Genomic DNA, 13,660 nt, shown 5'->3' with positions numbered 1-13,660 from the left:
TATGTGATTTAAAATATAAAAAGGATTTAAAGTCTTACATCTCTAATATGGCTAAAAAAGTAACACGACTAGATTATAATACACCTCTACCTCAATATAACGCTGTCCTCAGGAGCCAAAAAAAATTTACTGCATTATAGGTGAAACTGTGTTATATCCAACTTGCTTTGATCCACCAGAGTGCGCAGCCCCCGCCCCCGAGCACTGCTTTACCGCATTATATCGGCATTTGTGTTATATCAGGTCACATTATATAGGGGTAGTGGTGTATCTCAAAGTTTCCATACGTTTCAGACTATTTAAAGGTAATCAGATAATAATCTCAAAAATGTAACACTTGAATGATGCAAGTTCATAAACTAGAAAAATAGGGAATACTGCTATACCATGGAAGGATTAATAAATTAAATGCGAAAGTTAATTACACAGTTTTTTACTCCATCATGAAAGGAACATCTGAAAGCAACTACTAAAAAAGTCTAATAATATTTGCAAGAAAATTCAAACTGAAATTAAGTTTGTCTATACAAAACAAAATTTAAGACTAAGTAAAAAATTAGGCTAAAGGACTTCCTCTCATTTATTATAATCTGAAAATCAATTGGAAAGTATTAATTGAATATAACTATACCAATAGCTACTCAAAGTTAATATGCTTTGTCATATAGCTTATAAATGAATAAAATTCCTCCACATGTAACAAATATCTCATTCAAGTCCAAATAAAAAGCAGATAATGATTAGCTGCCACAATTGTTATTAAGTTGTACCATACCTAAAACAGTCCCTAAAATGTAACCATTACAGACCATGTGTTATTGACTTGTTTTATAAATAAAAAAATTAGTGGTGTCTGGATAACCCCAGTGCTTCATAATGGATTACCAAGCCTTTCACTTCAGGTTACTGGATCACACATGGCACCAGTACAATAGTGACAGAAAGTCACTCTCATGCCTTCTATTTAGGCTGTTCAATGGCTAATGTCAAAAGATAGTCTCAGTCCAGTTCTTGGAATACGTTAGGAGCGTAATCATTCACTCCTCTGGACTTCCTAATGCAACCACTCTGTTCTAGCTTTGTTTTAATTATTTTACAAGCTTTCTGGAACAGAAACTGTCTGTATATTACATCTTGAGCAGGTGGCAGTGCGCATCACAAAAAATACTTTCCCAATTAACACACTAAATTGGCATCCTCTCTCAGTGGAGAGGATGAGGATTCAGCATGTGGACAGAATGAACTACCTTCTTACCCTCAGAGCAGAGGTGGGCAAACTACGGCCCGCGGGCCACATCTGCCCTACGGGACCCTCCTGCCAGGCCCCTGAGCTCCTGGCCCGAGAGGCTCACCCCCGGCCCCTCCCCTGCTGTTCTCCCTCCGGCGCAGCCTCAGCTCACTGGAGGTGGTGCTGTGAGCTCCTGAGGCAGCACAGCTGCAAAGCCCGGCCTGACCCAGTGCTCTGTGCTGCACGGTGGTGTGGCTGGTTCCCACTGGGCAGCGTGGCTGCCTATGCTGCTGCTCTGGGCAGCGTGGCTGTAAGCCACTGGTGCTCCAGGCAGCAAGTGCGGTAAGTTCAGGGTGGTGGTCTGGAGGCGCGGTTATGGATAGGGATTCGGGCGATCAGACAACAGGGAGAAGGGGTGGTTAAATGGGGTATGGGTCTCAGGGGGGCAGTCAGGAATGAGGAGGCGTTGGATGGGGCAGCAGTGGGGCAGTCAGGGGCGGGGGGTCTGGAGGTAGTTAGCGAACAGGGAACAGAGGGGTGGGTGGGGCAAGGGTCCCGGGGGGGGATCCCCATCAGGGAATGAGGGTGGGTGTGTCAGGGGCCGAGAAGTAAGGGGAGTTGGATGGGGGTGGGGGCCAGGCCAAGCCTGGCTGTTTGGGGAGGCACAGCCTCCCCTAATCGGCCCTCCATACAATTTCGGAAGCCCTCAGGTCAAAAACTTTACCCGCCCCTGCCTTAGAGCTATCCCTATCAGAACAAAGTTGAAGCAAATAAATGTTATGAAGGGAGAAAGCAGGCCTGGCCCAAAAAATTTGGGGAGGCCATTAAATTACCTTTCTTAAAGGACCTCTCCAAACTTTTTTTTGACATGCCCCATATTTAACTGACATAGGCAGAATCTTCAAGTCACCATTAGCTTTCTTTTCTTCAGAAGCAGGAGAGCCCAGTTGCTTGTACATGTGTCAATGCATAGTTGCCAACATTTCAATACAGGACAAACTGATGAGAGGGAAGCACTTTGAAGATCTCACAACTACCATAGCATCACCTTTCATTATGAGTGTTTGCCCTCAGACCACTATGATGGTCATCCTGAAGGTCTTTCTGGACTCAGTAATGGTATTAGATACCCAAATATCAATAGATGTAAGGAATCAACTCTACCACCTGCAGCAGGACCAGAGAATGTTCCCCATCCTAACAGATTCAAAGTTGACCACTGTGATCTGCACATTCATGGCCTCCATACTTCATCACCGTAATGCACTGTACCTAGGAATTAAATCACCAACCTTAAAAACAAATGTTGCAGCCCTGCTTGCTCGTCAAAAAAGAATGATAAGCCCACATCACTCCAGTCGTCTGCTCTCTACTCTATCTCCCTACTGAATACAGAATCAAGTTCAAGGCTTTTATCATTATCTTCAAAGCTCTCTAAGGGTATGGCTACATTTGGAATTCCAAAGCGCTGCTTTGAAGTGTGAGTGTAGTTGGAGCGGCAGCGCTGGGAGAGAGCTCTCCCAGCGCTGCATGTAAACCACATCCCTTACGGGTATAGCGTGCAGCGCTGGGAGCAGCACTCTCAGCGCTGCCGCCCTGATTACACTGACGCTTTACAGCGCTGTATCTTGCAGCGCTCAGGGGGGTGTTTTTTCACACCCCTGAGCGCGAAAGTTGCAGCACTGTAAAGTGTGAGTGTAGCCATGGCCTGATAAGGAATGGCCCAGATTAGCAGAGATTCTTCCTTATATAGCATGCATATGACCTTCTAAAACAGCTAGTTTACACTGGAAGAACGGAACCATCAACCACAAGAGCAAGACTCTAGGGCTCAGGAGGCAGAACTTGCTCTATAGCTGGCACATGAATATGAAACTTACTCCCAATAGATGTCAGAATCACCACAAAACTCAAAGCTGTCAGATCAAAATATTAAAACCCTCTTCTTTGACATTCGTATCCTACAGTAATAATTGCTAGCAAAATATAGTTCTTCTGACAGGAGACGAGATGGACAGAGATCCTTGTGTGGTTAATTTAGATTTTACAAAAGGTATTCAGATGCTACAATGCTGAGTATGGCAAAAGAATGACAACAGTTAGTTTGGAGAGGTTTGCAGTAGACCACACTCCAGATAACCTGAGGCTCTGGGATTTCCATTTTCTTTCCCGCAAAATATAAGCTATTACATAGGACATCTGCCAAGAAAACACCAAAAACATATGGAAACATATAAATTAAAGAAAATTCACTAACTCAAACATTTTAAAATCTTTTCTTTTTTTATCCCTTCTTCATTTTCTTTATCCCATTTCTTCTCTCCTATGTTTGATTATTCGCTCTCATCTGGTATTCTCTTATTTCATTACCTACTATACTTGATCTTTCCTATTTTCACCCATTATCCAGTGTCACACAGACTCTTCACTGTGCCCTTCTATTGTTTTTCTTCCTGTGATCCTTCCCTCCTCCTGAATTCTATGATCTCTCTCTTCTCCCTCTCCCTCCTCCCTTGCTTCTAGCGTGGCTTCAGCCCCCTTCTGTTGTCTCTTTCCAAACCCCTTCCCAATGTGCCTTCTTTTTCCATATCTCCTCACAAGGATTCACCCTCCTCTAGTTCCCACTCCCTCAAGCAGGCTTCTGAAACAGGACAAGTGAGCCAAACTCCCATTACCTCTTTCCCCTACATACTGATAAGCACCTGACCTAGCTCAAGAACTAAACTGGTCCATCTCATGGCTAGATGTCACAATGACAATTCAGAGAGAGCTCATTCAGGCAGCCAGATAATGGCTCAGACACAACCATAAATCAATTAGTCAAAGTCCTTGAAAACTGTGGGACTTAAGGCTTGGATCATGAAGCCTGTGGCCATATGAAGCCCGAGGGAAGGGTTGATAACCTGACCAGTAATTGTTTGGGGAAAGGGGAGTAAAATCACCAGGAGAATCTTTCAAACCAAGTAATTAGTTTACACAAGCAAGGCTATTTCCATAACTAAAAAAGGCTACAACCTTTTAAAAATTAAATCTAAGGTTAGAGTGGGTACTTAAATTATTTTACAATTGGGATGGGAGGTATGATTTTGTGGGCCTCAAATGACAGCTTTGTCAGAAAGCTTGCACACTTTACCTGAGCTATCACCTGTTGTGTGAATAAATAGAGACTTGGATCCCCAGGACTTTATAAGCAATAAATTCACTTAAACAAGATAAATAAATGAACATTTTCACCCTAAAATTACTCCAATAAATATATGGGTATGTCAATAGTTCTAAAACTCAGGGCAATTTAAAAGGCCATTAATTTGTGCTAAAGTGCATGTTATAAAATGACTCAGCCATTTTTTTAAACGCAATCAACAAGAGGCTAAAAAGAAACATATCTCACAAAAGTGCTTTGACTATACAAGGATCTCAACTGCTTTTGCAAGCAGAGGGAACTTTGCTAGAGCAGACACTGCTTTCAGTGGCATCGAACTATAGGAAGGGTTGTCGCCTCCACAGTGGTGGACCATTCGCTGAAGCTGTTCACGTTGCACTTTTCATGAGTATAGACAGTAGTGGAAGAGTTGTCCAGATTTAAAAGTTTATTAGAGAATGTTTAAATAAAAATGATACAAAGAGTTCAAAGCGTCAGTTGTTGGTCATTGGGGGCAACATACAGAGTATAGGGGGACGCTGGTATGTGGGAATTGGTTAGCACATAACATATACAGTCTGCAAGGTCCCCCAATGCAGGGTGTATGGTGGGTGGGATCAAGCAGCAGTAAGGAAGCAGTGAGGGTACATCGCTCATACAGTTGGTTACACGCAGTCATGGGTATAAGTAAGCGGGCCGGGTAATGGGGACAGGATGACCCTCGCATGGTGGAATCTAGTTCGGTGGCTTTAGGGCTTAGGGGATATGGTTCGGTAGGGGGGGTTTATAGGCCTCCTCCCCCCGTGGGTGCATAGAGCCACGCCCATGTGCCTTATCCATCTCTCTAAGGTACTTATGGAGCATTAATCAATTTAGTATCTAAGCAGGGAAGCAGAACTGAGGCTTGATGATTATGGGATCCATCCCCTTAGAGGGGCAACAACTTTAGCAGAAGCCAGGGTCAAGCACAAAGCAGCAGAGGGGCACACCATGCATGCATGGCACTAATAAATCCCCTGCCTGTCTATCAGTGAACCCTCTGTAACCTCCCTAAACTTTCCCCATACACAGGCTGATTTGATGGAAACTCCACAAACTCACCCTTAGGGAATTTCTTGTGCCCTTCTGTGGCTAATTCCACATTAAGGCATGATTTGGCCAATTTGTTAAAATTAAAGGGTAAGAAAGGAGTCTGCATCTGAATTTGTCTTTGCATTTAAGATTATATATTAAATTCCTCCAATTCTGGGGTTGGTTTTTTGTTTTTTTTAATTCAAAAGCAAATTTTCAGAAACCACTCTTTGATAGAGCTTACATTATTTGACACTATGCAAATTTCCCCTTTCCTCCCTCAATAATATTATGGCATTCTTCTTTTTAAAAAGGTAATCAGACATACCAAACCTGCAACAACAACATCATCAGAAATTGGGCTTGGTTTTAGCTTAATTGGCTTGTGAGTTGCTTGTTGGCTAGTAGCTTGCTGCTGCTGCTTTTTTTTTTTTTTTTTTGATTGGCCCCAGCAAGATAGGGCAAGAGGAGGGGCAAGCGGGGCCAATCGGGGGAAGGGCAGGAGAGACCTGGGGTGCACAGCAGGCCCACCACAGTCCCAGACGGCATGCCAGGGGGAACTAGTCACAGAGTGTTGGGGATCTTAGAGATTGGTTTGGTTTTGTCTTGTTTTGAAACGGAATTTGCTTCATTTTTGGCTTATTGTGAAAGTTGGGGTGCTTATTTACCTCACAAAAGTTGGCAAGTGTGTGTTTCCATTACTAATAACACTGCTGACTTTTGACACTCCTGCCAACATTAAACTTACCAGCAGCTGTTAATATGGTACTAAAATTTGAAAGATCATATTCCTTTCATAAAGAACAATGCATTCATCTGTAAACAGACTCCACTTTTATCTGGTACTCACATCTCACTTTGACTGAAAAAGTGAATCTTGAATTTATGAAAATACATTAAACTTTTCAGAAGTCTGAGCTGAATAGATGTAAATACCATTAGCATTCTAACTACTCTATCATTATTACGTGACATCTAACAATACCGTATTATACTTTTAAGCACTTATTGCTTATTTTCTGTAGGAACTTCAAATACAGAATCTGTCATTTCTAAACAGTACATAAATATTTAAATCATGATTGCCTGGCTGTCAGTAAGAAATCTAGCCCTGAATAGCAGCTTAGACAAACTGCTGATTTAAAACCTGGAACAAGAGATGTCTATCAGTTACACAGAATAATAACCCACTTAGATAAAATTACTAATTGACATTTCTGTACCTCAAAATGTGAAGTTTAATGTGGGATTTTCAGTTTGTGACATAATTTAGACAGATATTGGAAGTTTTAAATAATAGATCTTGGATTATGTGAAGACCACTATGTAATATGTCATGGTTAAGACCCAAAAGATATGAAATAATGTTAATTCTATAGACAAAAGAATGGGGGGGGGGAGAATCTAACAATGTAAAGATGTCAGGTGATGTAGTATACAATGGTTTATAAAAACATTTGACTGTATTTTATCACCAACAGCTCATTCTTAGTGAACCAAAATGACTACATTCCAGAAACATTTTAGCCAAAGCTACATTTTAAACTCTTAAAATTCTGTTATCTCTGAAATATCACAAGTCTATGATTTTCTATCCATTTTCAAAATATAGCAAAACTGTTTGCTTAACTAAAGTTCATTGCCACATGTTCATAAAAGTACAAGTATACTCCTCTGGAATGCCATAACCAGACAGTCTTTGATTTCCTCTTTGGAACAAATGATTGATTAATATTCACATTTTTCTTGAACATTTTGGTTTTAAATATATGATGTAATTGTTTTCATATAGTGGGAGCTTTCTTACATAAAAGGAAACTTCACTGATAAAGATGCTGCATAATTTTGAATAAGAAAAAATACTAAGACAATTTAGAATTAGTAAATATTCATGCAGCAAAAAAAAAAAAAAAAAGAATGATTTTCTAAAATTAGGCCAAAAGTTAGGGCTGATATGGTTCCACCACTACCATAGCTGTAAACCACATAATTAAACTGGGCACCGATCTTTCACAAACACATGCAACTTCTTACTATTTATATACTAGTGCCTAGAGACTATAACCAAGCTGGGGCCCTCTTGTAATAGGCACTACATACACACACACACACTTTAGTAAGAGGCAGTTCCAACACAAAGGAGCTTGGGACTATGGAAGACAGACAAAGGAAGTTTAACTGTCCCCATTTTATATACGGAGAACCAGAAACGACCTGTGCCTGCTGATAGAGTGGGGGGGGGGGGGCGCAGCAGAGTAAGGGAGGCCAACTTCAGCAGTGTTACAGAGGATGCTCAGTACAAACCAAGCAGCAAGTCTGGAGGCACATGACCCCACATGGTCGTCTGCCCCCCTCCCCGCACCTCTGTGAGGAACTAAGACAGAGAGCTATGCTCAAAGTCACACAGAAAGACTGTAAAAAAAAAAAAACGGAATTAAAACACAGATTTCCTGAGCCCTAGTGCAATGCATTAACCATAATACTATCCATTATCTACTCACAAGACTATCCAGTTGAGTTCAGTGGGACATGCATAAGTGACTACAGGATTAGGTTCTTTCCTATTAGCACAGTTTGTTCTATAGCTACTGGGAAACTTCAATGGGCATTTTGCATACTCAAGAAATGCCTCTAGTACAGCGACGGCCAACCTGTGGCTCTGGAGCCACACATGGCTCTTCAGAAGTTAATGTGTCTCCTTGTATAGGCACTGACTCCAGGGCTGGAGCTACGGAAGCCATCTTTCCAATGTGCCAATGGGTGCTCACTACTCAACCCCTGGCTTTGCCAGAGGCCTTTCCTCCACTTCACCCCTTCCCGCCTCCCTCCTGAGCCTGCCATGCCCTTGCTCTTCTCCCCTCGCCCCCAGAGCCTCCTGCATGCCACGAAACAGCTGATCAGGAGGTGCAGGGAGGGAGGAGGCACTAATCAGCAGGGCTGCAGGTGGGTGGGAGGCTCTGGGAGCGGAGGGAGAGCTGAGCGGGGGCTGCTGACGTATTACTGTGGCTCTTTGGCAATGTACATTGGTAAATTCTGGTTCCTTCTCAGGCTCAGATTGTCCACCCCTGCTCTAGTACATTCTTCTGCCAATGAAAACTGGGCTCTACGGTAGTTTCTTCTGTTTTGTTCCGAGATTTTTCCATGATTTTTTAATGAGTGGGAACTAATATTATGTGTGCATGTATAGACAGATAGATATAAATATACATGCATACACACACTTACATCAACAACTTCTTTAATTTATACTATCTTAACAAGCCAAAACATCTTTATGCACCAACATCACTAATTAACATCAAAACGGCACTGAGGAGTAATATTTGTAAACTTCTGGGATATGAATCTGCAAACACTTTTCATTCAGAAAGCTGCTACTTGAGTAAGAGCTTGCATGACCAGGCCTTTGCTGCAGAGCCTGAAGAGGGAGACAAAGACAATGAGTTTGTAGGCCCTACCAATATAATGACTATTATATTTTCATTTCTCAGCAATTAAACATTAACTGTTTAAAAACACAGTTGCTTATAATCCTGAAGTTTCCATATTAGATTGTGACTTTTTAAAGTTGAGTCAAGTTTTAGGTCAAAATCCGGAGGCCTGGTCCACACTAGTCTGTTATTTCGGAATTAGCCGAGTTAATTCGGAAAAAAAAAATGATTTCGTCCACATGACCAAACCGGCTTTTTCAATTTAAAGGGCTCTTTAAATCAATTTCTGTACTCCACCTCACCAAGTGGAGTAGCGCTTAAATCGAGATCGCAATCCCAGGTTAAAGGTATTGTGGAAGCAATTCAATGTTATTGGCCTCCAGGAGCTATTCCAGAATGCTCCCTTGTGCCTGCTCTGGACAACACTCTCAGCTCCAATGCACTAGCCAGGTGGGCAGGAAAGCCCCAGGAACTTTTGAATTTCATTTCCTGTCACCATCAGCACAGGCGACCATGCAGAGTCCACCATCACAAGAGATCACGTAGTCCTGGACTCACAGACGAGCTCCCGCATGGTCCGAATGGGAGGTACTGGATCTCATCACATGTTGGGGAGACGAGTCTGTTATGGCAGAACTACATTCCAAAAAAAAGGAACACAAATACGTACGCTAAAGTCTCCAGGACATTGACAGAAAGAAGCTACTCCAGGGACACAGAGCAGTGTGGTACAAAAATCAAGCTCAGGCAAGCATACCAAAAAGCCAGGGAAGCAAACGGGCGCTCTGGGTCACAGCCCCATACATTCTGCTTTTACCATGAGCTCCATGCAATTATGTGGGGTGATGCCACTACTACCTCACTACTGTCCATGGACACCTGCAATGGGGGAGTTGCATGGAGCGAGGAGGAAGAGTCATTGGAGGAAGAAGAGGAGGAGGAGGAGAAGGACAGTGCACAGGCGGCAAGTGGGGAATCTGTTTCCCTCTCTAGCCAGGAACTATGCTTAACGCTGGAACCAATAGCCTCCCCTCACTCCCAATGTGGGCTTCTGGACCATGTCCCTGGAGAAAGTACTGCTGGTGAGTGAGCCACATTGGAGCCACACGGTGGAGTTCGGGGGGGGGGGAGAAACCCAGTCGCGCTGGGCTGTTCGCGTATAGTTTAAAGGGCTCATCCCTGCTTAGATCCTCATCGGAGCCACGCAGTGGGTGAAGGGGGTGGGGGAAAGGGTTTGGGTGTTATGTGAAGTGATCATCCCAGAGAGCCTGCAGGCCCTCCTTTATGGCAAACCCGCCAAGCATCGCTTGCTCTGGGAAATGGGTCCCAGCAGTTTGAAAACAATGAAATGAATGTAGAAGAAGCAGAACCCCATGTGCCCCTAGGCTGCCTGCAAGCTACATTCTGTTGCCCGGCTGTGTGTGATGGCTTATTAATACCGAAGTGTCCCCTTTGTTCCCTGAAATGTATATTTTAAAATACTGCCCTCTCTTTTTCTCCTCCCACAGGTGCAAATGTTTCAATGCAGCCCCTATCTACTCTGTCCCAGAGGTCCAGATTAGAAGGCGGAAAAAATGAACACGGGAAGACATGTTCACCGAGCTCATGCAGTCCTCCCGCACTGATAGGGCCCAGCTGAATGCGTGGAGGCAAACAGTTGCTGAGTCCTGTAAAGCATTACAGGAACACGAACAGAGGAGGGATGCGCACGATGAGAGCAGGCAGGACACTATGGTCATGCTCATGGGGGAGCAAACTAACATGCTCCGCTGTATGGTGGATCTAATGCAGGAAAGGCAGCAAGACCACAGACTGACGCTGCAGTGGAAACGTGAGCAGTTTGCGGAGGAAGCTGTGCGGCTCTGTTCATGATGGCCGAAAAACGGCAGGGACTTGTTGCCTTCTGTAGCTTCCTGGGAGCCCAGGACAGACAACATGGAAAAAGCAGCGGAAGCTGTGTGGCTCTGTTCATGGTAGCCAGAAAAAGGCAGGAAATGGTTAGATGAAAGAGTAGACAGAAAGACGAGAGGGCATGCGAGGTAGATTCATAGTACCAAGAGACAGGCGGTGCACCGTGCTGCACCGTCTGCTGGTAGTATGGCATCTGCTGTAGCTTTCATGGAGGGAGGAGCGAGTGACAGCACACTCAGAAACACCTGTGAGAATATTTTTGCCCCATCATGCCCTGGGAGCTTAACCCACAATTCCAATGGGCAGCAAAGACTGCGGGAACTGTGGGATAGCTACCACAGTGCACTGCTCCAACATTCAATGCTACCCTTGGTACTGTGGATGCACTCCGACAAATTCACTAACTTCAGTGGGGACACACAACACAGAATGTATAAAATCGCTTCCGAAAATAAGTTTGAATTAATTTCGTACTGTAGACATACCCTGTGACTCGTTTTCCGGGATGAGTGGGGGGAAGGGTTTGTATTCAAAAAATTAACACATGATGAAAGCTTATAGTTGAATTCTTTTACTAAAGCCAGAAAGTTATTTGGAAAATGCACATTGTTGGGAAGATTAACATAATAGTTTAAACTTGTGAGTAAACACAAGCCCTATATGCTATAAACATTTTGGTTTATTAAATCCCTGAATTTGATCTATTTCCTGACTACGCTATGTAGTACACAAATACTCTGAAACCCACAACAGGCAAAAAGAAAATTTAGAATGAAAATTTACAAGTTTTGCATGAGTACTGATACTTGCTTGAGTCAAGGTTGAAGGACTGAACCCTCACTCCAGGAAAAGGCGACTTTAATCTTTATTGTGTCTCAAACTGCTTACTATGTCAAAACAGCTCTGTAATTTTCTTATATTCATATGTAACAGTGGATTTAATGATACTCTATCATTAAAAGACTCTTAATCAGCAACTATTGTTGATGAGTTTCACAAGGGAAAATTGCAATGAGATACCGTATCTCTTGTGCAATATACATAATGCTTTATTATAATAATATACAGAAAACTATCAAATACAGTGTTAAGTCTCTGTATTGAGAGACTATTAAGTCTCAATGTAGCAAGTGATTATCCTGAAAATTTTTGTGACCAAACCACCTCATCAAAAGGGGTAACATTTTAATTGCAACTTTGTTTTTTTCTTTTAAGTATTGCACTCCTTTCTTCCACAGAAGTGAATGGGAGTTTTGCCACTGACCTTCAATGGAAGTGGAACTGGGCTCTATAAAGCTTTTTTCAAGTGAAGATATTAGACCCTTGGGACAACTGACACCCAATATTGCTTCTCTTTTACAAATAAAATCTAAAAAAGCTGAGAAGTGAAGAGACATTACAGTAGTAACAGAAAGTTTCAATTAACTAATATTTAAATCTGCACATATAAATACACTATACATAAAGCTCTTAAAGAACAGTAACTACAAAAAAAAAGAATGTAGGTATCCATCCTATACAGCTATTAATATAGGACTTTAAAACTGTTTAAAACTTATCATAAGTTTAATATTCAAAGATATCAAGGGCAGTATAAAGAATTTCCCCTAAAAATATTAAAGCTAAGTGACATTATTAAATTTCTGATTAACTGTAATAAATACATGGTGAGTGAAAACTTAGCAAAAGGGGTTTTGGTTCTTTGTTTTTATAAGAGTACATTTTTTGTAGTGAAATGTCACATTATTTATTACAAGATGTAAACTCCTAAAGAAGAATTTCATCAGTTAAAGCATTTTAGAAATAGAAACATGGGGGAGGGGACAGAGGGAGGAATCAGGAACCTTGAGTTCTTCTGTGCACGCTTTGCTCTTTAAGTTTCAAAGGAAACCAAGGGACAAACAATGGTAGATACATTGCAAAAGCACAAAGAGGAAAACCAGCTAGAGATATTTATTCATTGAGAATCTTCGTGGGCTTACCATGGATATTAAGTTTACAATGGGCCATTAAATGCATAATGCATACAGACAGACACCTTCCCCTCAGGGTACAAAATTATCACCTCCTCTCTTCCAAGGCGTAATTTAATAGAATCCTGCAGAGGAAATTACAGCCAAGTCTCTGAATACTTCTCTGCTCATTTAAACTCGTAATAACAAGACCCTTCTACAAGCATTAAAACGAGAGAAACGGTAGCTTAATAATGAACTGACCAGAAACAGCCATCATGCCACACAAAAATAAGTCGCTAAAGTGTAGCTGGAAGGGGTGAGAATAGGAGAAGATCCTTCACATTTTTCAGCTCCGTTTCAGCGATAACGTGGCCTGACGGAGCCATGCAAGAAAAGAGATTCGATCGCAGGTTTAACTCATCAGGGTCTTCTCCCTCCCGCCACGTTCCCTGCGCCTGCATCGTGGCTTTGATTCGATTGTGTAGCAAATGAATCCAGGCCAATGACGCCGCGCCAGCCTCTTGTTTCCAAACTCACTTCTAGGGACTTACTAGTCCCCTCACGTCTCCTGTCCCCCACCCCCTAGCCCCCACCATACTCATCGATCCCGGGGAAGACAAGAAAGTGAGCGGCTATTGCAATCAACCTTGCAGGAAGGAGGTAGCGCTGGGGGTGAGGAGTTCCTACAGGCACCTTCCCATTCACCGTCCACCCCCTCTTGCCCCCGATCTCCCTGCCCAACTTCGCAGTACAAAGTCCCCTCCCCGGGGCCAGGGGGCTGCAGCCTGTGCGGGCTGCGCGCAAGCGGGGCAGTGGGAGGAGAGCCCGCAGACAGCAGCCCAGGCTCTGCACCCTGCCGGCTGCGCTCGTTTCTCTGGGACCCGCAGCCCCAAACTTCTGCCCCACGCCTCAAACTCGCCAG

At 43.0% G+C, this 13,660-nt stretch overlaps 1 protein-coding gene across 9 annotated transcripts in view; it reads right to left on the bottom strand.

Annotated features, from left to right (window-relative positions):
* Positions 1-13,660, bottom strand: part of FAT1 (FAT atypical cadherin 1) — a 187,657-nt gene that overhangs the window by 170,378 nt on the left and 3,619 nt on the right. For 5 of the 9 annotated variants that reach the window (XM_030563870.1, XM_030563874.1, XM_030563876.1 and 2 more), the window contains exon 1: positions 13,000-13,041. The exons of 3 other annotated variants lie outside the window; for them this stretch is intronic. In XM_030563870.1, coding sequence (XP_030419730.1) covers positions 13,000-13,015 — 16 coding nt within the window. In that variant the 5' untranslated portion in view covers positions 13,016-13,041. Of the gene's footprint in view, positions 1-12,999; positions 13,046-13,660 lie in introns of those variants that run through there. One more of the 9 variants, XR_004000575.1, reaches the window with a different exon arrangement.

The sequence above is a fragment of the Gopherus evgoodei genome, chromosome 5 (assembly GCF_007399415.2).
Source record: "Gopherus evgoodei ecotype Sinaloan lineage chromosome 5, rGopEvg1_v1.p, whole genome shotgun sequence".
Lineage (NCBI taxonomy): Eukaryota > Metazoa > Chordata > Testudines > Testudinidae > Gopherus > Gopherus evgoodei.
This window is presented reverse-complemented; position numbering and strand designations above follow the sequence as displayed.